The sequence below is a fragment of the Ambystoma mexicanum genome, chromosome 8 (assembly GCF_040938575.1).
Source record: "Ambystoma mexicanum isolate Mex_15411 chromosome 8, UKY_AmexF1_1, whole genome shotgun sequence".
In the NCBI taxonomy this organism is placed as follows: Eukaryota; Metazoa; Chordata; class Amphibia; order Caudata; family Ambystomatidae; genus Ambystoma; species Ambystoma mexicanum.
Window position 1 is genome coordinate 32,332,345 of NC_090929.1, and position 26,135 is coordinate 32,358,479.

The 26,135-nt window shown below is 50.0% G+C and overlaps 1 protein-coding gene across 4 annotated transcripts in view; it reads left to right on the forward strand.

Annotated features, from left to right (window-relative positions):
* NUP188 (nucleoporin 188) overlaps nucleotides 1-26,135 on the forward strand; it is a 1,828,090-nt gene that overhangs the window by 1,247,257 nt on the left and 554,698 nt on the right. For 3 of the 4 annotated variants that reach the window (XM_069609202.1, XM_069609203.1, XM_069609201.1), the window contains exons 29-30: nucleotides 490-557; nucleotides 15,838-15,864. In XM_069609202.1, the coding sequence (XP_069465303.1) occupies nucleotides 490-557; nucleotides 15,838-15,864 (95 nt within the window). The remainder of the gene's footprint in view (nucleotides 1-489; nucleotides 558-15,837; nucleotides 15,865-26,135) is intronic. The other variant, XM_069609204.1, reaches the window with a different exon arrangement.

Below are 26,135 nucleotides of genomic sequence, written 5' to 3' on the forward strand. Positions count from 1 at the left end.
AATGTCAATGAATTCATCCCAGTGAGTCCAGCAGTAGTGCTGGGAGGCTCATGACAGTGAGAGTAATATTTACACAAAGACCATCTCCCTAATATGGCACATGATAATATCACAAGGTAATTTTCTTCGAAGAAAGAACATAAACAGTCCTCTCGCCCTCAGCAACTTTTAGTATCTCCTAGTTGCATGCTTCTGAAAGAAGGAGCACACTGGACACTTTAGTGGGGTTGTATGTTAGTCTGTGGTATATCATTCATTTCCAGGGTGGTGCACGTGGGACCCGTAAGAGGTACTGAAGGTGGGCTGCAACTCCGGGGGAGTGCACAGGACTTTGCCAATGGATTTCCACTGTGCTGTGGCACCTGGTGGGGTCTTTGGACAAGCAACTGGATGCTGTTTTAGGCGAGAGTCTGGCTTAGAGTTGTGGCATCTGGGGGTTGCATCTAAAGGCTGGTATTTTTTACATTTGGTCTTCTTTTACCTTTACAGGCCAGTGTCCTGGAAACCTGTGCCTTTATTATGAGAATCATCTGCCTGGAAATCTACTACGTGATTAGGTGAGTGTCCAAATAAACCTACTAATCGGGGGGTGTTTAGTGCATGACATGGGTGTCTGTCTCTGATGGTTCCCTTAATGTTGTGTTGAATATGCCAGATCTGGACACCTAGAGCTCTTTCTATAAGGGGAGAACTACATGGAGATCTGACTCTGCAGCCTCTTTATGATTCTAGAATGTACACTGAACTCTTCCCTGCAACTCTCTATTTGGTTCCTGTTAGGGAGATGTAACATTATTGTGCTTCATCCCCTCTCCTAGTGAGAACACCAGCACATTTTGCTGGACTTCTGGACAGAGGTGTAGCCAGGATTGTCTAACAAATCGGTCCTGAAGCTGTAGTAGTTGGGCCCACTGCACGGACAAAAATATCTGTAAATGACCACACAGCGCTGCTGAGCGGGCATTTACAGATTTTGGGTGGGCCTTGCCCCTCAGGCCCTACCCTGTCTACGCCTCTGCTTCTGGACCTTCTTCTTTAATCCTGAATGAGTGGAGCCTTTTTTGACTCATTCTTATGGACTCTATCTTTTGGAACTTTTTCCTTTGTATTTTGCTGTCCTACGGAGTCTACTTTCCTCCATATCTGTTTAAGGCATATGCATTTTTACTATTGCAGCACACAGCTCCTTATGGGGAGTGTTGCTGGGGACCCTTTGGGCCCGCCTTTGAGATTATTTTCTATATCCTAGAGTAACTACAGTTCTTGAGGATAGTATCTCTTCTAAAAACGTTATAGTCTGAGAGATTGGCACACACCACCTTATGTAGAGTGTCAAAGGTCTACTTGGTATCCCCTTCTCTCTGCTTCTGTCACTGATGTCACAGACAATCTCCTAGTTATGGCTGGTGTCAGTGGACGTGTTCTACCAACTATGTGCACATTTTCTACCACAGCCTCGGTTATTCACAATAGGATCACCCAAGTATTAACTTGGTGGCTCCTTTCTTTTTTCGCCATTACTAGCGTGGTTGTTCTTTGTCAGCCCTTCTATCGTCCGGGGACGGTGAGGGGTGTGTGTGTGTCTGTCTGTCTGTCTCTGGCAGGAACCCCTGGGTGCCCCCGCCTAGGCTCCAGTGTGTCTGGGCGGGCAGGAAGTGAAGGAGGAGTTTTCACTCCCCTGCCCTTTGCTGCCTGAATGCCTGAATGGAACCAACTCCCACTGGGGGTCTGGCTGTCCTGATTGGATGGCCACCCGCCCCTTTCTCTAAATTGCTGAGAGGGATTGCAGTGGAGTGTATGCTTGAACTGTATAAAAGGTGAGGCTCGTGCGCTGAAAGGCAAGTTGACCACTGGAAACTGAAGTAACCGAAGAAGACGACGACCAGAGATGCCTGCAGACCCTTTGCAACACCGTGAAGCGACCACTGCATTCCTGAACCCGTTTTCTATGCGACCGAGGAACTCCGAAGAGGATGACTCCTGCCCTTTGACTGGTGGAAACAACCAGTTCCAAGACAAACTTTGATTTGAGCCATCTCCTGAGGTTGTGTGAGTTTCCAGAGCTGCAAAACCCCAATACCAGGAGAATGCTGCCCATTCCGAGTGCATTGTCATGGAAAGGCCGAACTCGTCCAAGTCTATGCTGAGCCCTCAAGGACACTCCAGAGATCCGATCCAACAGGACCAGACCTCATCAGCAGAGTGTGGGACTGTAAGAAACGAAGATCGACTGGGCAATTTGCATCCTTTGTTGGTTCTGCATAAAAGGCGCCAAAACCGGAGAAGTTGCAGAAAGCCGTGCCAGAGGACCTCCATCGAGACTACTGCTGTGAGATCCCGTCCATTGTCCTGCCTTTTGTCATCAGACCAGGGAATCCAGAGGTCGGGTCCAGTGCCGTCACATAGAGGAAAATCCAGCCACAATCTTTTCTTCTAACCTACGCTACTGTGGGGAGTAAGGTATTACTTGCCTTGATCGGTGAAGTTGCTCAAGAGCATTGGAGTGCACATGGTGTGCAGGGTACCCCCTCCCCCTTACCTCTGACTCAAGCCGTGGCTTGTGTCCCTTTAGCGAGTCCTTTGACAGTGTCTCCAATGTTGATGGTGTCCTCTTGCATCTTGGAGACTGTAAAGTATCCACAGGAACATTAGTATTCTGCTGCTTGTCAGGACTTTGAAGCCCTCTTCGAATTGCCTTTATGCTAGGGTTGGTCTTGGACCTTAAAAGACTTGCTGTGCGAAGAAACTACCTCTAAAACCTTAAGAACTGCAAGTGTTGCACTAACCAACAATAACCTTCCCAAAAGTCACTTTCGAGGGGATTGTGTCCTCCGACGTATTCCACATCTCTGACAGTAATGTCCACAGCTGTGCTGTTTCGGAAATTTTTTGGCGTTGGTGTCCTGCGTCGATGACGTTAATACGCTGTCCCTCAAGGGCGTCCATCGAGAGCCAACGTCACCGGATGTTATATGTAGGACGCACGACGCCTGTAGCCTCAGATCCGTTTTTTCTGCGAACATGTTCGCTACGGAATCTCGGCACGCCTCGGTTCTTCTCCTTTGAAACGGTTCTTCTAACTTTGTAGTGAGAATATGTCTTTGTCTTCTTCTACGCCGAAGTCGGGCTTCAAGAAGTGTCAGGACTGCGGTTCCAAAATGTCCCTTACGGACCCGCACAACGTCTGCCTCTGGTGCCTCGGCGAGAGCCATGCCACCGACGACTGCGATGAATGCCAGTCCTTGACGTCGAAGGCCTTGCGGGAGCGGAAGAAGTTGCCTGTAGGTTGGGTTTCCAAACCCTGTAAGTCGAAATCCGCTGGGCTTTCGACCAACAATTTGAGGGGCGACTCTCCGCGTCGGCGTAAGTCCAGGGGGTCTCGTTCTCGGAGTGGGTCCCGCCATTCCTCTTCCTCTTGTAGGCACTCAAGGAAGCCCCGTCACTGGTCGCCTTCCCCGTCCTCATCAGAGGACTCCGCCAGATGGCGGGTAGCTTGTCCCAACAAGCATTCATCGCCGGCGGAATGGGACGCATTCCGCAAGGAGATGATGGCGATTTTCGAATCGCAGGGCACCGTTCCGTCTGCGCCTTTGAGAGAAGCCGGCAAGGAACGAACTAGGGCCACTGCATGCACGCCTTTTGGCTCTGACGGTCGGCGTGATCATCGGGAGCCGTCGAGGTTCCGATCGGACAAGGTTGATCGCCATAGCCGTGCCAGGTCCCGGTCCTCGGCGCCCTAGAGACCGTCTGAGCTTGTGAGGCCTTCTAAGAAGGCATCGACGCCATGTCCGTCGAGGGACACTCTCGAGGCTCCGAGGAAGTCTTCGGTGCCGAGGCCGTCGAAGGACACGCTCGGGGCTCCGGCCTCGAAGCCGTTGTCGAAGTCATCGGCGCCTCACTCAACGTCGACGCCTATTCCATCGATGCCCTCGACGCCTTTTGAGGAGAATTTGACGGAGGTGCCTCGGAGGACGGTGGAAACTCCGATGAAGGCTCTCTTTAAGTCGGGGAGGCCTGTATTTGAGCCTTTTTCTGTACCCTCATCCAGAGATTTATTCCAGCCTTTGGATTACATTTCAGAGGTGGAAGAAGGGTCAGATGAGGAGGGGTTTGTACCTCCTGAGGTTCCTGATGACCTGTTGTCTGGTCACAGCCAGATGGAAGACCTGCGTCAGTCCTTACATGACGCCAGCGGTCTGGACACCTCTCCGGAGGTTAAGTTTGGCAGGCCTGAGCCTGGTACACATGCTGAGTCCTCGTACATGCGTCTCATGTCGAGGGTGACTGAGTACTTGCGGTGGTCTGCTCCACCTGTGGATTTTCTGCAGGATGACCTGATGTATATATTGGACCAAGGTCCACCCACTGACCCGATGGCTGCCATTTCATATGGCTTTACAAAGAAGGGTGGCAGCGGCTTGGACTGCTCCGGAGAGTCTCCCGGCAGTGAATAAGTTGCTACCGAAAAAATACCATCCAGCCAATGGCGACCCCTGCTACTTGTCTACGCACCCCACTTCGGAGAGTTTGATGGTGCAGGCGGCTACGGCCCCAGCGAAGCCGGCTGCGTACCCTACCATCCCTCCGGATAGGGATGACAAGCGCTTTGATGGTTGGGCGAAGAAAGTATTTTCATCTGGGGGTATGGCTTTAAAGGCAGCCAACTCCATTTGTGCCTTGTCAAGATTCACTCGGACTCTGCGGAATTGTTTCTTTGGCGGCTGAACATATTCCCGAAGGGGAGGAACGGGATGGTTTTCTTGCCCTCGTTCAGGATGGCAAGGATGCCATGTGTGAATCAGTTCATTCGGGTCTGGACGTGGCAGACTGTGTCAGTTGGTCCATGGTGGCGAGCACCGTGATGCCTAGGTTTGCGTGGTTGCGGAAGGCGGGGTTTGCTCCTGATGTTCAGTCCCGGCCTCTCAACGTGCCCTTTGCTGGTGTCCATCTTTTTGGCAGCAAGGCTGACGAGAGCCTTGAGAGGTTGCAGACCTCCAAAGCTGCAGGGAAGTCGTTGAGCGCTGCAGTACGTCAACCTCTGCCTTTTCCTCCTAGGGGACAGCAATGGAGGAGAGGTTCCTTTCGATACTACTCTTCCTTTGGTAGATCGAGTGGAGCTGCCAGTCAAAGGGGCCAACGTAGGAGTACGTTGCCTCTTTTCCCTCAGGCACTGCCGCAGCGCTTCCGCTCAGTCTTGAGGCCATGTCCCATGGTTCGCCGGTTGGGGGAAGGCTGGCACAGCATCTTGTAGAATGGCGTGCCATTACTTCAGATGTTTGGGTTCTGCAGATCATAGCCCACGGCTACAGTCTTCCTTTACGTCAGAGGCCTCACGACAATCCACCGGGGAAGCTCTCTTTGAAGAGTCTGGATCCGCTCCTTGCGCAGGAAATTCTATCCCTGCTGGAGAAAGGCGCCATAGAACTGGTGCCTGTAGCGGAGAGGAACAAGGGATGGTATTCCCCATATTTTTTGATCCCGAAAAAAGACTGGGGATTGCAACCCATCATGGACTTGCGTGGTTTGAACAAGCTCCTCAGGAAGGACAAGTTGAAGATGGTTACTCTTGCTCAAGTCCTCCAGGCCCTTCAACGTCAGGATTGGTTGGTGTCTCTTGACCTCAAGGTTGCTTACTTTCATGTGCCGATTCATCCCAAGCACAGGAAGTACCTGAGGTTCTCGGTTGGCGACTCGCACTTTCAGTTCCGGGTCATGCCGTTCGGATTGACCTCCGCCCCGAGGGTCTTCACCAAGCTCATGGTGGTGGTGGCAGTGTATGTCAGGAAAGGGGGATTCACGTCTACCCCTACCTGGACGATTGGTTGATCAGGGCGCGCTCTCCCGAGCAAGTCCTGGATCATCTGTCGGTCAACTGCCACTCCGTTCACAGGCTGGGCTTCTCCCTCAACTTAAAGGAGTACCACTTGACACCTACCCAGCGGCTCCAGTACATAGGAGCAGTGCTCGCCACATCCCTGGGGCTGTTTCCCTCCCCAGGTGAGGGCTTCTCACATTCTGCAGATGGTGAACAAGTTTCAAAATGCCCAGTCTCTCCCGGCGTTCGAGTTCTTGAGGTTGCTCGGCCTCATGGCATCCTGCATTCTCCTGGTGCCAGAGGCCAGGCTGCGGATGAGATCTCTGCAGTGGGCTCTCAAGATGCAGTGGTCACAGTCCTACGTCAGGATGTCGGATCCCACTCAGGTGCCGCCCTCGGTTGCCCAGGATCTTCTGTGGTGGGCCGTCAAAGGCAATCTGATGAAAGGGGGCTCCATTTTGGCTACCCTGGCCGGAGGTGACGATCGTGACGGACGCATCACTTACGGGATGGGGAGCTCATGCCAACGAGTTGACGGTCAACGGTCGTTGGTCTCAGTCGGAGTCCAGACTCCATATGTCTGTTGGAGCTGAGGGCCGTCGGGCTAGCACTGAAGGCTTTTCTGCCGTCTTTTGCGGGGGAAGAATGTCCTGATTCTGATGGACAATACAGTAGCCATGCACTACCTCAACAAAAGGGGGGGCAGGGTCTCTCCCTCTGTGCAGAGAGGCGATGCAGCTCTGGTTCTGGGCCATCCAGAAGGAAATTTCAATCTCTGCGGTTCCTCTGGCCGGAGATGAAAACGAGGCGGCGGACGCTCTGAGCAGGCAGAGCACGGTCTCTCACGAGTGGGACCTCACAAGTGGATCTTTTAGGGGACGCGTTTGTAGTGGAGTGGTCCTTCCAACTGCTGTAAGTGTTTCCTCCAGTCCCTGTCATTCGGCAAGTGCTGCGGAGGTTACGGAGGTTCGGTTCCTGGATGGTCCTCATTGCTCCGGCATGGGCCAGGAGAACGTGGTACCAGGACCTTCTCGACATGTCCATCTGCCCTCCACGCCGTCTTCCCTACCGAGAGGATCTGCTCTTACGGGAGGGGTGTCAGGTTTTCCATCCAGAGGTCAAGTCTCTCTCAACCTTCATGCCTGGCTTCTGAAAGGTTGAGGTATAAGAAGTGATGGTGGTGTTGCTTTCGGCCAGAAGGCCTGCAACAAAGTCCCTGTAACATTGCCGTTGGAGAAAGTTCTGCGACTGCTGCAGGGTTCTGAATGTGGATCCTTTTTCGTGTGCCATTCCTGTGGTTCTGTCTTCTTTGCTTTTGGAGCCCACAAGGGCCTGCAAGTGGGACCCATTAAAGGTTACCTGGCGGCACTGTCCATTGTTAAGCACTCGTCTGAGGAGTGTTCTTATTTTAAGATTGTTTATTTCTCAGTTTCTGAAAGGGCTCACTAATGTGTTCCCACCATCACATTTCTAGGTGCCCGGTTGGGATTTGAACCTGGTTCTAAAATTCCTAATGGGAGCTCCGTTTGAGCCTTTACATTCTTGTCCTTTGAGACTGTTGACCTTTAAATCTGTATTTTTAGTTGCGGTTACTTCCGCCCGCAGAGTGAGTGAGTTGCAGACACTATCCGCTAAGCCACCTTTCACGGTGGTCCATATGGACAGGGTTGTCCTTGGGGTTCGTCCCTCTTTTCTTTCGAAAGTGGTGTTAGAATTTCATTTAAGCCAGAAGGTCATTCTTCCGGCGTTCTATCCTCCTCCGCATCCTGTTAAGGAAGAGGAGAGGCTCCATAGGTTGGATCCTAGGAGAGCTTTAAGTTTCTACATCTTACGCATGTCCCGGGTCAGAGTGGATGATCAGCTCTTTGTAGGATACGCTGGACGGCGTTTGGGACAAGCTGTTACTAAGCAGACTTTGTCTAGATGGATTATCTTGACAATTTCTGAATGTTACCGCTTGGCGGGTAAGGACCCTCCGTTAGGCTTACGGGCCCATTCTACTAGGGGTGTGGCTGCCTCTACTGCCCTGCAGAGAGGGGTGTTCCCATTCGCAACATTTGTGACGCAGCCACATGGGTCTCTGTCCATACTTTTGTAAAGCACTACTCCCTGGATTCTATTCATGGGCAAGATTTAGCCTTTGGCAAGGCGGTCCTCTATTCTGCAATTTAATTGGGCATTCTAAAATTCAGTAGTCTTTTCCCACCTCCATATGTCGGTACTGCTTTAGGAGTCTGTCATAGATGTGGAATATGTCAGAGGAACCAATCCCCTCAAAGAAAAAGTTACTTTCTTACCTGGTAACGTTCTTTTGATGGGATGTTCCGATGACATATTCCACATCGTACCCTCCCAGCCTACCCCTCTACAGAATTTCTTATGCGATTGCAGCTTACGTTTCCGCAAGGCTTTCTGTAGTCATAATGGCAGAAGATTGGTGCCACACGTTCTGGGAAAAAACTACAACTGAGGCTACGGGCGTCGTGCGTCCTACTTATAACATCCGGTGACGTCGGCTCGACTGAGGCCCTCGAGGACAGCGTATCGAAGTCATTGATGCAGACGCCAAAAATGTTCTGAAACAGCACAGTTGTGGTGATTACCTGTCATAGATGTGGAATATGTCATCGAAACATCCCATCGAAAGAGCGTTACCAGGTAAGAAAGTAACTTGTTCATCTCAAGGTGGATTGTCAAATGCATCACACTATGTTACACTTTTGCTAAGAAAGAACTGCCCTTCAAGCCTAGAGCACATTCTACTCGGGGCCCTGGGGCGTCCATTTGCAAAGCGGCAACCTGGAGTTCTGTACACACCTTTACAAAACACTATTGCCTAGACACTCATTCTAGGTCTGATTCTCAGGTGGGACAAGCAGTACTAAGACATCTTTTCACTACTGTTCCTTCTCACAACCCACCACCATCTCCTGGTACTGCTCACTGGTCTATGCACAGAATGTGATTCTAAGCAGATTAACAAGCATCAGAAGACATGCATTACTCACCTTAATAGCATTTCTGATGATTGTATCTGCTTAGATTCACATGAGTCCTCCCTACCTCCCCGCTCGGGGTGGAAGGAACATAGACTTCTTACTACTTCTCTCTTCATGTACTCACTCACAATAGCCTTGGGCTCCCTCGTGGCAGAAAAAATACAATCGGAGGGACCTCGCCGCGTGAGGGAGTTTGGGTACAATTTGCAGGGATGCCATACCTCTGTAGCTTTTGCCATAGAATTGATCTGATGACACAGTCAAACGCAGACGTCATGTCCAAAGATGCCATGAATTAGTGGACCAGTTGAACTGTTTGACTGTCTCTAAAAGATGAGCCAAAATGGTTGCATTGAGTGATGTTCCCATTCTTTTATGAAATCCAGCTTGACCCGTGTGATAAGGCAGCAGAATGTTGAATGCTGCTCTGGGTCTTTAAGAATTAAAATATAAAAGACTTTTGAAGAAGCATCAGTAAGGGCTATTGGCCTATAGTTGGATGAATCAAGAGGGTCGCCTTTTTTGAAAATGGCCACTATAAGGGACTGGGTCCATGTTTTACAATATATTTAGATTGAAATATCGTGTCAAGTTAAATTTTTAGGATAGAAGCTCATAAAATAGGATCTGTCTTAATGACACAAGCAGGAATGCCGTCCGCAGCTCTTGAGATTTAACTTGTTTATTGCCCATATGTTATCTTTTTTCATGGACATGAAATAATGATGGCAATTGATATTTATTGGTAAATTATTTTACCCACACCACCTCTGTGATGGAGGAGTCTATGGTCACTTTACATTTCTCCAGCATGGGGTCTGGCATGGATTCACATGCTCATGAATATTCCCCGTCGTCAGGCTGGGAATCCTCGGTAAGAAAAAAAAAAACAGTATCAGTTTCGTTTCTGATCTGTCTTTCGTAGTAATAACCAATCACTGGTCTCTGCGTCATACTGACCACAGCCAATGACTGCCCTCTACCTAAGCACCGCCTCTGGCAGCCATCTTCAGATTTTTACCGCACGTTCATGTGTTGGGATCCTCGTGCTATTGCTCTCGAGCGTTAGTGCTATTTTGTCACGTTTTTTTCTCAAAAACTTCGTTTTTTTCGGTCAAAAGAGCCTCAAGCTCCACCGACTCTCCATCCGATCAGCGGGGACCCGTGTCGGATTCGTCTGCGCCCCTCAAGGGTGAAGATTTCGTCGAGCTACGCTTTTGGAGGACTCCAGAAGTTTCTCAGGCCCGGACATGGCCCAGGAGAAGGGAAGCTCGACGCCCGGAAAGCTGTTCAGGATCTGCCCTGGATGCCAGCTGCAGAACGTCTTTAAGGAGGACGAACACTCCTTTTGTCTCTACTGCTTACATGAGGACAAGACGCAGGAGAGGGACTGTGCGTTTTGCGGCAACATGTCGGAGCGGACCATGAAGGACCGCCATCAACGTCTCGCCAACTGGCTGGAAGGGAAGAGCCCGTCAGGCGAGAAGAAGAGGAAGAAATCCGAGCGGTCTTCTAAGACCTTTGAGGACGCCCCGGCGACGGGGGTCCAACACAAGGCCAAGCACCGCGAGTCCGCTGGCACCGGGAGCGCCGAACGGTCGGGCTCTACGGGCGCCAGGCAGGGCGCACCCTCCCCGGCACCTTCAGCCACGAGCCAACGCTCTGGGTCGGGTAAGAGGAAGGGCGAGCACCCGGCGAAGCTCCTGGAGAGGCCCCGGTCGAGCTCGAAGGCCCCATCGGAGGGGGAGCGAGGCAGTGTCCCCCTCCTCAAGGATAAGGTGGTGAAGGCCTTAATCCATCCGGCCAAGCCCTCTATCGATACTGTCGCGGCGGCCCTGGCTCAGCCTGTGGAGGCTACACCAGTGGTGGCGACCTCGGGGCTCAGAGTCTCCCTGCCACCTCAGAGGGAGTCCTCGTTTGTGCCCATCGATAGGACCCCCGTGAAACCCCCGGCGGGGAAGAAAAAGGGGGAGCAGGGCGTCGTCGTAGATTCGGCCTCAACCTCAGAGGAAGAGCTGATTGAGGTCTTAAGCCACGGCCTTGGCGTGGAAGAAGACCGGCCCGTCGGGATGGATCCCGACGCAGGTGACGACATCGTCGAGGGTGCCGACGGGGCCCCTGATCGCCCGTCGGATTCCCCTCTACCAGTGCCGCAAGACAACTTGGCGGCCATTTTGTTGGCTATACAGTCCTTATGTTCAGAGATAAGGACGAGACTACCGTTGCCGACGGAGGAACCTCTCCCGTCGGGGGATCCTGAACCGGGACCTTCTGGTGCTCCCCCGCCCAAGAAAAGAAGGATTCACCCTCCACCTCCTTTTCAGCCGTCGCGCCCCGTCCAGCCCTCCTCCCCGTCCACCCGAGGGGATGATACGGGGACTGACACGGCAGCGACGGGTACGGACGACGAGGTATACGACGAGGATCTACCGTCGTCACCTCCCACCAGGGCTTCTCCGCCCGACGAGATTGGATCGTTCCACTCCATGATCGCCAGGGCATCCGAGCTTTTCCAACTCTGCCCTGAGGAGAAGAAAAAGGAAGGATTCCTTTATCAACGGCGCAAGGCCAAGAGGAAGACGGTCCTCGCGGTGCCTCTACTGGACGACATTTGGGATGAGGGCCTCGCCCTCCTCAAGAACCCTTCCACGACGCCAGCTAGAAGAGACCGGTACGAGAAGAAGTACCGGGTCCCGGACGTGGCCCCCCTGTGCCTCCGGGCGCAGCCTACCCCGGACTCCGTCGTCTCCGCGGCGGCCAGGAAGAAAGCGGGGGGGGTGCGGCCTCCACATCGACTTCCCCACCGGACGGCGAGGGAAAGAAATTGGACGCTATGGGACGCAGGGTCATCTCGTCTGCAGCGACGACGATTAAAGCGGCCAACGCCTTGGCTATCGTGGCCCGCTACGACAGGGAGCTATGGTACAAACTGGTACCCTGCTGGACTTCCTACCGGACGACAAGAGGGCAGATGCCCTGGAGATCCTACAGGAAGGCGAGGTGGCGTCGGACCACGCCATCACTATTGCGACGGACATCGCCGACACTGGGTTTCGCCAGTTGGGCAACGGCGTGTGCCTTAGGCGGCGTGGATGGCTCAAGGCTACGGACTTCCGTCAAGACGTACAGACCAGAGTCCTGGACATGCCGTTCGATGGGAACAACCTGTTTGGGAAAACAGTGGACGACTCCCTTCAGGCCATTAAAGCGGACACTGAGACGGCCCGGGCCCTTGGGGTTCTGCAGCAACGACGGACGCCCTTTCGGAGCAGCGGAGGCAAGGGCGCCTCCAAAGGTTCCGGCGGCGGTTTCTCCACCTACCGTCAAGCGGCCCGCTCGTCGTCTCAGGAGGCCTACAGAGGACGAGGCAAGTCTGGCGGACCCCGCCGTCGTCGCCAAGGAGGTCAAGGCGGCAAAGCCTCGTCGAAACAGGATTGAACCGGCCGTGGGGTTGGGCCCCCACCGAAGCACCCCGGTGGGAGGCCGGCTGGCGAGCTTCGTCAGCGTGTGGGAGTCCATCTCCACCGACCGTTGGGTGCTGGACGCCTTAGCCCGGGGCCACGCGCTCGAGTTTCAAAGAAGGTGCCCGCGTGTCCCCCCCGTGGCCAGGAAAGAGCTTCACATCCCTCAGCTTCTCCTGGAGGTATAGGCGATGCTCAGGAAGGGCGTCATCGAACTCGTCCCAAAGAGGCTTCGGGGCTCCGGAGTTTACTCGAGATACTTCCTCGTGAAGAAGAAGACGGGAGGATGGCGCCCCATCGTAGACCTGCGACGTCTGAACAAGTTCATCAAGGCGCAGAAGTTCCGGATGGTCACCCTCCAGCACGTCCTGGGGCAGCTGGAGGAAGGAGACTTCCTGTCGTCGTTGGATTTGGAGGATGCCTACTTCCATATTCCCATCCTAAAGGGCCACCGAAAATTCCTCAGGTTTGTGGTCCAAGGGCGTCACTACCAGTTCAAAGCCCTCCCCTTCGGACTACGGTCGGCACCCAGGGTATTCACCAAGTGCCTTGCACCGGTTGCGGCGCAGCTGCGCCGCGAGGGGATCCACGTCTACCCCTACCTGGACGACTGGCTCATCCGAGCCAAGACGAGGGAGCTCGCCGTGGAGCACACGGCAAGGACCGTCCAACTTCTCACGGACCTGGGATTCTCCGTGAACTACGCCAAGTCCCACCTGGTACCCGCGCAAAACGCACTGTTTCTGGGAGCGAAGCTCGGCACAGTGTCCCTTCTGGCTTCCCCGTCGGAGGAAAGGACCAGGTCCATCCTGGGCAAGGTACAGCGGATGTTGGTTTCCGACGCGGCCAAGGTGAGGTCCATCAAGTCCCTCCTCGGAATGATGTCTTCTTGCATCTACCTCATTCCCATGTGCAGGCTCCGGATGCGCCCGTTGCAGGAGTTCCTGGACGCGCGCTGGATCCAAACGACGGGCGGCTTCGAGGAGAGGATCACACTCGACGAGAGTTTCCGCCGAGCGGTCCGGTGGTGGGGCAACCACGCGCATGGACTTCCAGACCCCAGACCACCAGGCGACAGTGACCACGGATGCCTCCCTGGAAGGGTGGGGAGCGCACACCGAAAATCTGCACGCGAGAGGCCTTTGGCTCCCGACGGAGAAGTTCCTCCATATCAACGTCCTGGAGCTCCGTGCAGTGTTCTGGTCCCTCAGGTCCTTCCTTCCGTCCCTCAAGGGCAAGGTGGTGAGGATCTTCACCGACAACACCACCACCATGTTTTACATCAGGAAACCGGGCGGAACCAGGTCTCCAGCGCTGTCCAAGGAGGCGCAGGACCTGTGGCATTGGGCCGTCGCCCAAAGGATGTTTCTGGTGCCGTTTCATCTGGCAGGGATAAAAAACACCATTGCCGACTCACTCATCAGGGAGCTGCGCTCGTGCCACGAGTGGGAACTACGGCAGGATCTAGTGGATCGCCTCTTCCGACGGTGGGGCACACCCCAGATCGACCTGTTTGCGACGGCGACTAACTCCAAGTGCCGGAGGTTCGCCAGCAGGTTTCCCCAGGCGAGGAGCATGGGCGATGCCTTCTCGTTCCCCTGGGAGGGCCTGTTCCTCTACGCGTTCCCTCCTTTGCCACTGCTAATCCGGCTCGTCAACCAGCTCAAGAGGTCACGGTGCAGGATGATCCTCGTCGCACCTGCGTGGCCGAGGCAGATATGGTTCCCGGACCTTCTGGACTTGTCAGCGTCCCCGCCAATCAAGCTGCCGGTGGACGCGGATCTACTCTCCAGGGAAGGAGGCGCCATCCTCCACCACGACCCGAAATCGCTGAACTTGCAGGCCTGCAGCGCTAGAGTTTGGAGGATACGACATACCGGCCGACTGCAGAGAGGTTCTTGCAAAGGCCAGGGCGTCCTCGACTCTTAAATGCTACGGACACAAATGGAAGAGGTTCTCTGTCTGGTGCCACGCACAGAAGATTAACCCTCTACGGATTACGGCTCCCCAGGTACTGCCGTACCTGCTGATGCTGGCCAAAGCTGGACTGGCACACGCGTCCATCAAGATTCATCTTGCTGCAATCTCCCGATACACCAGAACCACGGGCCGGACGTCCTTGTGGTCTCATCGTCTGGGGAAAGAGTTCATGAAGGGACTGTTCAGATCGTTCCCGCCGGTGAAGGCGCCGGCCCCGGCGTGGGAGCTCAACGTGGTGCTGACCAAGCTCATGGGACCTCCGTTCGAGCCTCTGCACTCGGCCCCGTTGAAGTTTCTGTCGTGGAAAACAGCGTTTCTTGTGGCCATCACCTCCGCACGACGGGTGGGAGAGATCCAGGCCCTTTCCTGCAAGGCCCCGTACTTGACTTTTCACGACACGAGGATAGTGCTCAGGTCGCACCCCTACTTCATGCCCAAGTTACCGTCGGACTTCCATCTCAACGAACCCTTGGTGTTGCCTGTGTTCTTCCCGTCGCCTTCGTCGCCGGCTGAGAGGACTTTGCACTCGCTGGATGTGGCTAGAGCGAAGAAGTTCTACGTGGACCGCACAAAGTGTTTTCGGAAGACGTCACAACTCTTTGTGAACTTTGGACCTGTCAATCAGGGGAAGGCTCTCTCGAAGGCTTCCATTTCCAGATGGCTCTCCGGCTGTATCATGTACTGTCATCGGTTGGCAAACCGACCGCTGCCTGGCCGTCCGAGAGCCCATTCCACCAGAGCGATCGCAGCTACCACGGCGTTCCTTTCTGGTGTGCCCCTGCTGGACATATGCAGGGCTGCTACGTGGAGGTCGACGCACACCTTCACGAAATTCTACTCCGTCGATCGGGATTCCAGGGAGGAGTCCAGGGTCGGCCAAGCAGTGCTGCGCAACCTGTTCGCCTGAGGTGAGCCTGGTGAGGAGGTAAGATGCTTAATGTTGAGTTTGATGTAATGCTTAATGTTGAGCCTTTGCCACCTCCCGTGGTTGTGCATGTGTGTACTGCCATGTATTCTTTATTCATGAGCATGTGAATCCATGCCAGACACCATGCTGGAGAAGGAACAAGTTACTTACCTGTAACTGTTGTTCTCCAGCATGGGTCTGGCATGGATTCACATGCGAACCCTCCCGCCTACCCCTCTGCGGCTCTTCACTTGGTCATACTGCCACTTCACGTGCTTCCAAATCTGAAGATGGCTGCCAGAGGCGGTGCTTAGGTAGAGGGCAGTCATTGGCTGTGGTCAGTATGACGCAGAGACCAGTGATTGGTTATTACTACGAAAGACAGATCAGAAACGAAACTGATACTGTTTTTTTTTTCTTACCGAGGATTCCCAGCCTGACGACGGGGAATATTCATGAGCATGTGAATCCATGCCAGACCCATGCTGGAGAACAACAGTTACAGGTAAGTAGCTTGTTCATTGCCAATAGTTTGCCTCATGGAGGACCAAAATAATTTTGTGTTAGCATACAGAGATTCTTAATCATGGCCTGGTTGTCCCTTAAATGCATTCCAATTTTCAAGGATCGAATTCGGTTTTTATTATTTTGACACGTGCACCTTTTCCCTTCTAGGTATTTGGCAACAGAGATTTCGAGTTGGTAAACTTCTAATTTTACTATTTTTGAGTTGTTTAGACTGCGTGACTTCTTTCTTATCATAGAGATGACAGAGGTTTGCTGTTTTTATACTTGAAATGGCCAGTGCATATTTTAAGGCATTTCAATACAATTTCATTTCTTGTATCCTCTCTATCTGAGAAATGTAAATTACTAATGTTCAGGACGTCAGATACTTTGAGATTATCCCTCAATAAATTAATACATTTGTTATAACTTTTATTTTTCTTATTGTGTCAATCAAAAGAAAAATTAGACTTTTCACAAAACACAATATTTCAGAAAGTGCAATATATTAAATCAGATATAAAAAGACAGCTGTATCTTTCAACATGAATTAAGACAAATCAAAGAAACACTCCCAATTTTTAACAAATAAAAGTGCAAGACTTTTCACATACCACAATATATCCTCAAGTACAGTACATCTTCATACAAATAAAATCAAAAGCCGTACTGTCATATAAAACAAAAAGAAATCTAATTGAATATTCAGCCATTAATTAACTCATTAACCTAATACATTCGAATTTCCTCAACTCACTTCTGAATAGACCCCGGCGAAGTTCACATCTCTTAGCAATCTCACGATTTCAGTTATCATCCGTGTTTCATTACCTGGGGCTAGTCTTTCCCAAAAACATTGTGCATCTAACCACCAGTAATTATTAACAAATCGTGACAGTCTGACCAGCCTTTTTTCCCCAAGGTCCCCGGACAACTACTCAACAGGTGCCTTAAAGACTGTGGGCTACAACACTCACATAAATTGCAAATGTTGTTGCCAATTTCCTATTTTTGCCTAATTTACATGATTTCACGGTTAGGCAAGAGATTGAGACGAAATCTCAGAAACTCAAACCTAATAGTCGAATCCGGAAATGTCCTCGAACCTAGGCAACCAGGTTCTTGGCTTATCAATACAGGTCAGTGAAGGGGAGACAGTGGAAGTGCACATAGAGGCTATTGTTCTTATCCAGTCGGCCCTTTTTATGTTCTTAAACAACCCTGCAAGGCAAGAGAGACATCGTCATCCAGTCACAGATTAGGCGGAACCAAAATCAGTCTATATAAAGACACCCATCTCCATTCCATCCATGCCTTCGACTGTAGGCCCAATTCATACCTTAAGCTAGCTGTTTGTACGCAATTGGCGAGGTGAGGAACGCGCTTCCATAATTTACCCATACTTTTTCCCAGCCTAATAAATGCTAATGGGGATTTGTATCCAAGCCAAATAATAATGATGGTAGTACCTCGCCTATATAGTATTTAATTACCGGGGAGAGAAAGAACTTACAAAATGTGTATACCATTTTTTTCATATATGAAACTAATAGAAGAATTTTCTCTCCACGTGTTGCTGTAACATGGACTTTAGTGGGAAAAGATCTAATGACGGGGCCCAGTTATGTAACTTCGAGAGTAGGAATGATTTGGTCATTCATGCGCCAAGAAAAATGTTTAATAGTTTTAAGCGGGCGTTTGAAAGCGAGGATTTTTGACTTAAGGGGGTTAATCCTCAAGTCTTTTAATCTATCATATTCTTCAAGTACACACACCATTCGTTGTAGACCAGACCAATCTGGGTATAATCGAGCAGGACAGCTTTCCAACCACTTTGCCAGATTGGATAGATCGAGATTAAAGAGAAAAGTCGACAGCTTCCCTGTTTTATCCAACCTTATTTGTAGTTTGGAATCCTTATGGAGTTCAATCAATATAGCAAGTAGATTTTCAGTTATTACTTTTGTTATTCCATCTGAGTGAAAGACCAGATCGTGTCAATGTCAAAAAAGGCCCGTGATGGATTGATTACAAAAATTGGAGTTTTAATGTTGAGATTGAATTGTGGCATCATATAATCTCCTAGCCCTGGATTGGATATTGTCATCCTCCGCCATTTTGCTCCAATTGATGCGGACACATAGAAATAGTCAATTATGGACTTAGCATTGCCTCTGCACCAAGTGTATGCCAGTGCTTCTTTGATCTGAAAAGTGGAATGGGTAATCAAGTCAATTTGGAGAGGAAATTCGACAACTTGAATTTAGCCAGATTCCAATACATGTGAACAATTAGAAGAGTAAATCCTGTTTCTTCTACGAACTCCAACTGCTGATGGGTCCTCTCTTAGCTGGACATGTGAAGGTTTCATAACCTTAAATCTGTAATTCCTTTCCCACCATGGTCTCTTGAAGTAGTATAAGCATTGGTTGGTTAGCAGGTACTTGATTATAGAACCATGAGTTCATGTTCCTTGAGCCATATAAATTCCAAAACATTATACTTCTAGATTTAATGCTAGCGTTGCGACATCCCTTGCTGGATGGTCATAAATGTTTTCATTACTGGCTCCACCCAATTCCAGTCTTGAACATTTTTAGTGAGGGTGGAGAGCTGGGCCACCAGTATATCATTTATGCCTGCAGTAGTACCTTCCTGCAGCTGACCAGTGTTTGCATTGCTGGGGTCATTTGTACGAATCTCTATGAATGTGTATGCGTCGTCTTTGGAGTTCATTAGACAGTGCTTATAGCCCAGAGCCGAAAGATCCTGGCACTGTTCCCAGATAAGCTTCGATATTATAATTGAGTGTAACTCACAGATCATGCGATTGTTATTTGTCTGTGGTAACGTTACCCACTCAATGTCATCTAAGTTTAAGGATCTGAGTGCTGGAATTTGCTTGAATAGCTCTAGCATACATGATCTATTAATTCTACTAGTGCCATTGATTTTGATGTCACTTTCCCAACCCATGATTTTTGAAGAATAAGATTATGGAATAAGATTGTTTTAGTTGGTGTGAGTTGTTATCGTGGGTTGCATTTGAGAAGGATTGTTTTGATTGCAGTTCAATTCCTGAGTATTAGTGATATATTACCCTGAGTCTCCAGAGTGTTTAATGTCATTAATGATTTGGAAGTTATTTGATTTGTGGGTTCTGAAGTGGGTACAGGAACTACGACTCCCCCGTAGATTCTTTAAAATGTAGATGGAAAAGGAGTTGACCTTTTTTTTTGTTTGGAACTCACTCCTCCATTTATAAACTGAGCTGGCAGACACATTGCATCAACCTGTGAGACCTTGTTTTGACAGCTACATGGGCTGTGACTGTGTTGGGATGGCACTTCGCAGAAGATGCAACCTGCTTCTCAGTATGTTTTTTAGTGGATGGATCAATCAAATCACCTCAAGACTCGCCTCTGCTATTGGGTTGTTTATCATACATTTGCTCTGGTTTGCTGTTTAAATCAATTCTCTCATCCTCCTGAGACAAATTTCACAAGTTTTTAATTGCAGAATTATGACCCACAATTTTTGTACCTTGCATATCCTTTGAGTTTTTTTATCAAAAAATTGTTATTATTCTTTTAGCTCTATTCGCTTTGCTCTTCGGGAGTTAAATATCTTAAAAGCAGGAGAACATGGGGGCTCAGGCTGGATTGAGGAACTTTTATATCCCATCTGTTCAACAGTGTTAAGTGACTGCTCAATAATATCTGTCAATGGTGTAGGACTATTAGGTGAGAAAGCCTCCTGACACTCGATTTCCTGATCCAACCCAGGTTCCATTGGCTCTGAATTCACACCACCTCCCATAGCACGGTGTAGCGTTTTGATGTTTTCTTCAATTGTGGAAAGCTTAGCCGCATTGTTTTTACTATTTCCCATATATCTTCACCATTTTGCTGGATAGTTTAATCTCAAACTTGATCACATGTAGGTATAGATTGTTTATTTTGTCCCCTGTAAAGGGTCAACTCCCAATTTTATAGTACTCTTCGTTACATGCAATGGAGAAACAGGGCAATGAAGTTCTTTAGAGCTCTGCACCTCTGTCTGGCTTGCCCTTGTGATTCCATAATTCTCCTTGTTTACACTAGCTTGAAATTGTTGGTTTGGATCCTGTTAGCGAATTTGCTAATGCCCGCTACCTTAAAGACCCCCAGCAACCCTTTTGTCTATGCCTCTGGATAATAATAGTACCCCTCAAGATTCCATTTCTCCTGACAACTATTCCTTTCCAGTATTGACCAGAATTTTAAATTTACTGGCTAAGGGCCATGATGTTACGCAATATGAAATACGAGAGGTCAGATCCTCTCTATCGAGATCCTTGCCAAGGTGAACAGGTTAGAGGTGTTAATTGTGGCTTGTGGGATCTGTTAGGCAACATTGTATGCAGTACCCTTTCGGTGCACTGCAACAACCCTGACCTCCTGGCAATAGGAACCCAACCTTTGGTATAAGTCTGTACTACACAGGTTGGTAGCGTGTTGAGCAGCCAGGCTTATCTCAAGAGGGGTCAATGTGAGCTGTAGAGGAGTTATGCAGAGATTCACAGTGACAAGTATTCAAATAAACACTTACACACAAGGTTCCTTGAATAAACAATTATGAATGTATTTATCAGTCAGTTAGAATAAACCTTCAGAAGGGAGCAATATAAAAGCAACACACAAATACACTTAAAATCTATACACTCTTAGTGTTCGGGACTTGATGGTTGTGCAGATTAATGTTACCTCCGTCCCCAAGTACCACACGGGTAGAAAGTAAAACCACTACCCCTGCAATCTTTGAGGCCGCATGTGTAGAGTGCCGTCGGTCTGGAACCAGGAACACCGGAAGGACCCCCTGACCACTGCAAGGCAATGAATGGTTATGTCAAAACAGTAGCAATGAACAATGATGCAGGGTGACAGAGAAAATCTCAAGAGGGCTTACCTAAGTGTGATGACAGAAAAACCTTAATAGATAGGTAGGACAGGAGGGGCCGGTGGCAGCAACAGACTGGTAGGGTCCAAGCAGCACTCTGGGTGATGGAAAAACACCGGAGCCAAAGGTACAGTACACAGGATGATCTGTGGGCAGTCCAGTAGACAAATCTGAGGTCGAGAGCCAGCAGTAAAACCAAAGTCAAGAGGGTTTGATTCCAGAATCCAAATAACAAAGCCAAAGGTCGAAATACCAAAAGACAAACGGTGCAACTGAACTCCAAGGGAAAAGACAAGGCAATCCGTAGAACGTTCCGTGGTCGTAGCAGCTTAAGAAGTCCAAAAAATATTCAAACGCCAGACAGTACTCGAAAGAAGGAGCTGTGAAGCGTTGCTTCAGTGTTTCCCCGATCCTTTTGACTGCATAGGGTGGTCACATGACGTGGCTCACGGGGAAACGTGAAACCGTGTCACATGACCCGCGATGTTGACGGACACAGTTGTAGGCGCTTGGTCACATGGCGTGGGGATCTCTACGTGACACTTAGTTTCTAAATCAGTACAGACCCTTTTGGAATGGCCCAAAGCCATAACCTACACCCTCAGGGGACTTCAATAATTAGAGTGCTGGAGACATTAATATCATACTTTTGAATTCAGAATACTCTTAGAACTTGGTCAAAGGAAAAGGTTATTAGAACAAACAAGAGACCACAAATATTCTTAAACAGGCAAATACTTTTGAATCCCCTAAGCAGAGTCATTCAGTGTTACAGGTTAAGCCAAAGCCAATGGCCAAAAGTCTATATGAGCTGAAGCATTTCTCGTAGGAAAGAAGGTCTTTGCACTCGGTTTTAGAAGTCTTTGAAGAATAGAACCACCAATGTAAGACCCCAAGCTGTTTAGGCTTGTGAGTAGTAGAAGATGCAAGCAACTCTACAATAAGAGGTAAGTTCTATCAGACTTTACAGTACCTTTGGATTGAAGAAAAAGTGCAGCAGATGACTTCTGTTCCTGTGCAGCTCTGCAGATCTCACTGTTCCTGGGCCTCAGTTGTGGGGACAAGAGGGAGGCCTTCTGGGGACTTCTGCACTGCAATGGAACGGTCGCCGCTCACAACCGGCAATCTTCAAACAAGTGCCATTTCAGTGTTTCAGCTCCTTGCGACTACCGCAAATAGCAACACTGCGGTTTCTGGGTGTCAAGATGGACTTTCCTTGCTTCTGGGGTCCCGCACTCTGAGGGTGGTCAGGCTCAGTCAGTCCTGCTTCTTGAGTCCGGAGGATCTTCCTGGAGCTCTTGGCCAACTTAAAAGCAACGCACACAATCTGGTGTTCCTCTCCCTGGCTATTCGGTTTCCAGCAGCAACTCTGTGGAAATTCAACCAGCTCCGAGAAGATGTCTAGGTGGCTTACTTTGGAGTTGATTGGTCCCACCAACTCAAAGGGAGAGGTCATCCTTGCAGGTGCTTCTCTGTCGATACGAATTTGGAGTTTCAGCACAGCAGCAGGGCTTCAACGGGCAAACCAACGGTCCAGGAATTGCATCAGGCGTCCTCTTCAAGTTCTTCGGTTCCTCCGTCCAGTGGTCGACTCTGCGTTCCATGCCAAAAAGCCTTGCCTTTTTGCAGGTTTCTCCCATTCATTCCAGCCCAGCTGTCAGTCACCCAGCAGGGTGGCTGTCCTTGCCGGACAGTCAGCCGGCCAATCACTACAGAGCTCATTTGGGTCTCCTAAAAGACTAAGCACAGGGAGTTTCAGGCACCTCCCTCACGTCCTGCCCCCACCAGACACCATGGAGCAAGAGGCGTGATTCACTCGTGAATCCCGCCAAAGGCAAAGCGAACAATGGGACCAAACCTGGTCTCAAGAAGGACCTTTCCAAGAAGAAATGGCGAAAAAAGTAGACCAGGGCCATTTTGACAAAAACGCCACCCCTGGGTGCTTTTCTGCAGCTGCGAACGCATCCGGTGGTAAATGCACACCACAGTAATTAAAAGTAAACCACTGCCACCAGACATTAATCGAGGAAAGGGTAACATGAAATTGTTACATGAGACTCTAGACAAAGGGGATACTAAGTTACCCCTCCAGCACCCTATCGTAAGGTAGTGTGTGCTGGGTTTAGAAATTTACAAATGTAAGTGAAGTCAATTTCACTTTACTGCTCTGGGAAACAGTAGTTTATCCAAGAGAAGGTATTTAAACCTTTGAGAAATCTGAAAGACTTCCCTGTGTCACTGCACTGAAGGTGCTGGGTGACACAATGTAAACAATGATGCCTATGGAGTTTCAGACTCCACAACCAAAATAATCAGTTTTCAAAATCACATTAAAATACATGAGTGGGGAAAAGAAAGTCTCACTCTGTCCAGGTCAAATAAATCAAGTCCTCAAAATCCAGCAAAGTTGCTGGGGGTCTCTAAGGTGGAGGAAAGTAGCACATTTCTGAGAATTTTCCCTAACATGGTCTGACAACTGCATCTAGACCAGTGAGACCTGCATGTTGAAGACCAAGGACATTGTGGTGGTAAAGTTAATGTCTTGGGGAAAGGAATCCCAAGACTTGAGAATCTACACGTCTCGTCTTGAGAATGGAGCCTCAAGACCTTTTGGTTTTGAACCATGGTGCTTGGAACTTAGGGAAGGGAACCCTGAGGATTGTTTTGAACTGTATTGCTGTCACACGCCACGGAAACTGGCATGTGTGGAGTCGGTGGCGCCTAGGCGGCCATTGACTTTCCCATCACGCTCTTTCCGTAGCGAGCGTGACGGTCTAGCTTTCGGCAGCATCATTGCCGTCGGAAGCCTTTTCAGTCAGACTAACCCGGAAGCCTACACGTTGCAACCTACTTGTGTCAGGCTTTCGGGTTGTCGTGCTGTTGTGCTCTCCGATGCGCCCATGTTCTGTTCCTTCCCCTCTCCTCTCTCTCCGTTATACCGGCAATCTCCGCTGTGGCGCAGCCAAGCCTCTCTCTCCCTCGCTCCTATGTGGCTCTGTCATTCCTCTTTCCCTCGCTCTTCTGTGGCTTCTTATGCTAGTCTACCTTGGCTACTGGTTCTCTTTATTTCCTTTAGGGATTCCTGCAGGAATAGTCTGGTCCTTACCTTGGAACCCTGTCCAGTACTGGTTCCCTTCCAGCTCCTACGACCACCAGCCATTCCAAGTGGAGTCAGCTTCTGGATACCATCTCTGCCACTGCCTAGATAGGGGTTTTTAATGCTGCTTGGCTTTTTCCCCTAATTAGTTTGTTCCGGGAGAGGGCCCCATCCCCCAGACCACCTTATCAACGGTCAAGGTGGCTTCCTTCCGAGGCAGACCTTACCTGTAGTCCAAAAATAAGGCACTCTGGAAGAAGAAGTTTGGCAGACATTTGGACCACGAGGCCACAGTTGAGGGGAGGGGGATTGGAGTGACCAAGAACAGGGGAAACCTTTACCAGACACTGATAGATTGCAACGCCATACGGAACCCATGGCTACCCCTGAACAGTTCCAAGAACTGTTGTAACAGCCGTTCAAGGGATGAACTTGGAATGACAAAATATTAAGGTTGAAAATGCAGCTTTAAGAAAGATGGTTTCTAATCGAGAACCCCGGGAGACTGACCTACCTCTCATGGCTTTGTCTTCGGGGAAGTATGATGGGACCTCAAAACGCTTGAAGGAGTTTTTGGAGGCATGCTCTGTTTATTTTGCATTCCGTCCCCATACCTACGCGAATGATCATACCAAGGTGGGGTTTATGATCTCAAACATGACAGGAAACGCCCTGGCATGGGCTACTCCCCTCGTTACCAACAGCAACCATGTGCTCCAAGACTTTGGGGCCTTTCTGACCTTGCTTAAGCAGACATTTGAGCGACCAGACGTCCAGCAAGCGACCAGTGACTTGCTTTCTTATATTTCCACGTTTAACCGCCTTGCAACAGATGCGGTGTGGCCAGAACAAGCTCAGTATACTATTTTCCATCGCGGCTTGAAAGAGGAGATTAAGGATGAGCTGGCTCGCATTGCTCGCCCTACAACACTTTCGGATCTAATCTCCATTGTATTGCAGATTGCAGATTGAGTATCGCTTGAGCGAACGATGAGCCGAAAGGAGAAAACACAGGACCCTAGTCACTCATACTCCCGCAGCCTCCCCTCTACCTCCGCTATCAACCCCTGCTAACAGGGAAGAGCCCATGCAGATAGGCGCAACACAGGCGCCCCTGACCCCTGAAGAAAGGAAGCGGCGTTGTGATACAGAACTCTGTATGTACTGTGGATCGTGCACTCATCTTCTCCGATATTGCCCTGAAGTTCCATCCCGGTGGGCCGGAAACGATCAACCTCGGACCTGATGGGGACGAGTATCCGAGGTCTAACTCATAGTCCCTATGTAACCTTGACTGTGGAACCATATTCTGAAACAATGGACTCTTGTCTCATGGTTGTCACAATACAGCTGGAGACACAGCAGAGAGTACTTAACACCATGGCCCTCATCGACTGCAGTGCCGCAGGAGTCTTTATGGACACCCTATGGGCAGACAAGCAGGGACTACCTCTCCTGCGACGCGAAGATGCCCACAAGGTGAAGGGCGTTGACGGCTCTCCCCTTTCTTCCGGCCCCATTACCACCTCCACAGAACTCCTGACAGTGAGAGTTTTACAACACTCAGAACAGCTGAAGTTCGACCTAATCCGGGCCGCTCATTTCCCAGTGATACTCTGTATTCCCTGGCTGAGGAAGCATAATCCGGTAATCGACTGGTCTAGAAACACTATGGCCTTCGAAATTTGCACACTGCAGACAGAACTGTCTGCCCCATCAGCAAAAGGAAACCGTACGAATCATCTCACCTGAACAGGCGGACACTTGTGATGTAGGCTGTATTCCTTCAGAACTTTCAGAGAGCCAAGAGGTTTTCAGTGATAAGACCATCCTGGACCTGTCTCCACATTGCCCTGAGGATTGCGACATAGATCTGGTGCAGGATGCGGTAGTTCAGTTTGTGTGCATGTTTGCATTGTCCCTCACTGAAAAAGAGGCTTTAAGAACCTATCTGGACTCTCATTTGGTCAATGATCTCATACAGCCATCAAGATCTCCTGCGGGGGCGTCCCTATTTTTTATACCCAAACGGGATTCCTCTGAGTTACGACGTTGTATTGATTATCGGGGTTTGAATAAGGTCACCATTCAAGATCACTACCTCATGCCCCTCATCTCAGACATCCTCGAGGCGGTCCAGGGTGCTTCAGTTTTCTCGAAGTTGGACCTGCGGAGTGCCTATCATCTCCTCCGCATTCGCGAAGGGGATGAGTGGAAGACAGCATTCCGAACTCCCTTTGGCTTGTATGAATACAAGGTCATGCCTTTCGGCCTGGTCAACGCCCCTGCGGTTTTCCAGTGCTACATGGACCGCTTGTTTTCGGATGTTCTTTTTATAAATACCATCATCTATTTGGAGGACATCCTAGTGTTTTCACACACTCAACAGGAACACACCCATCATTTTAGGACAGTTCTCCTTTGTCTACTG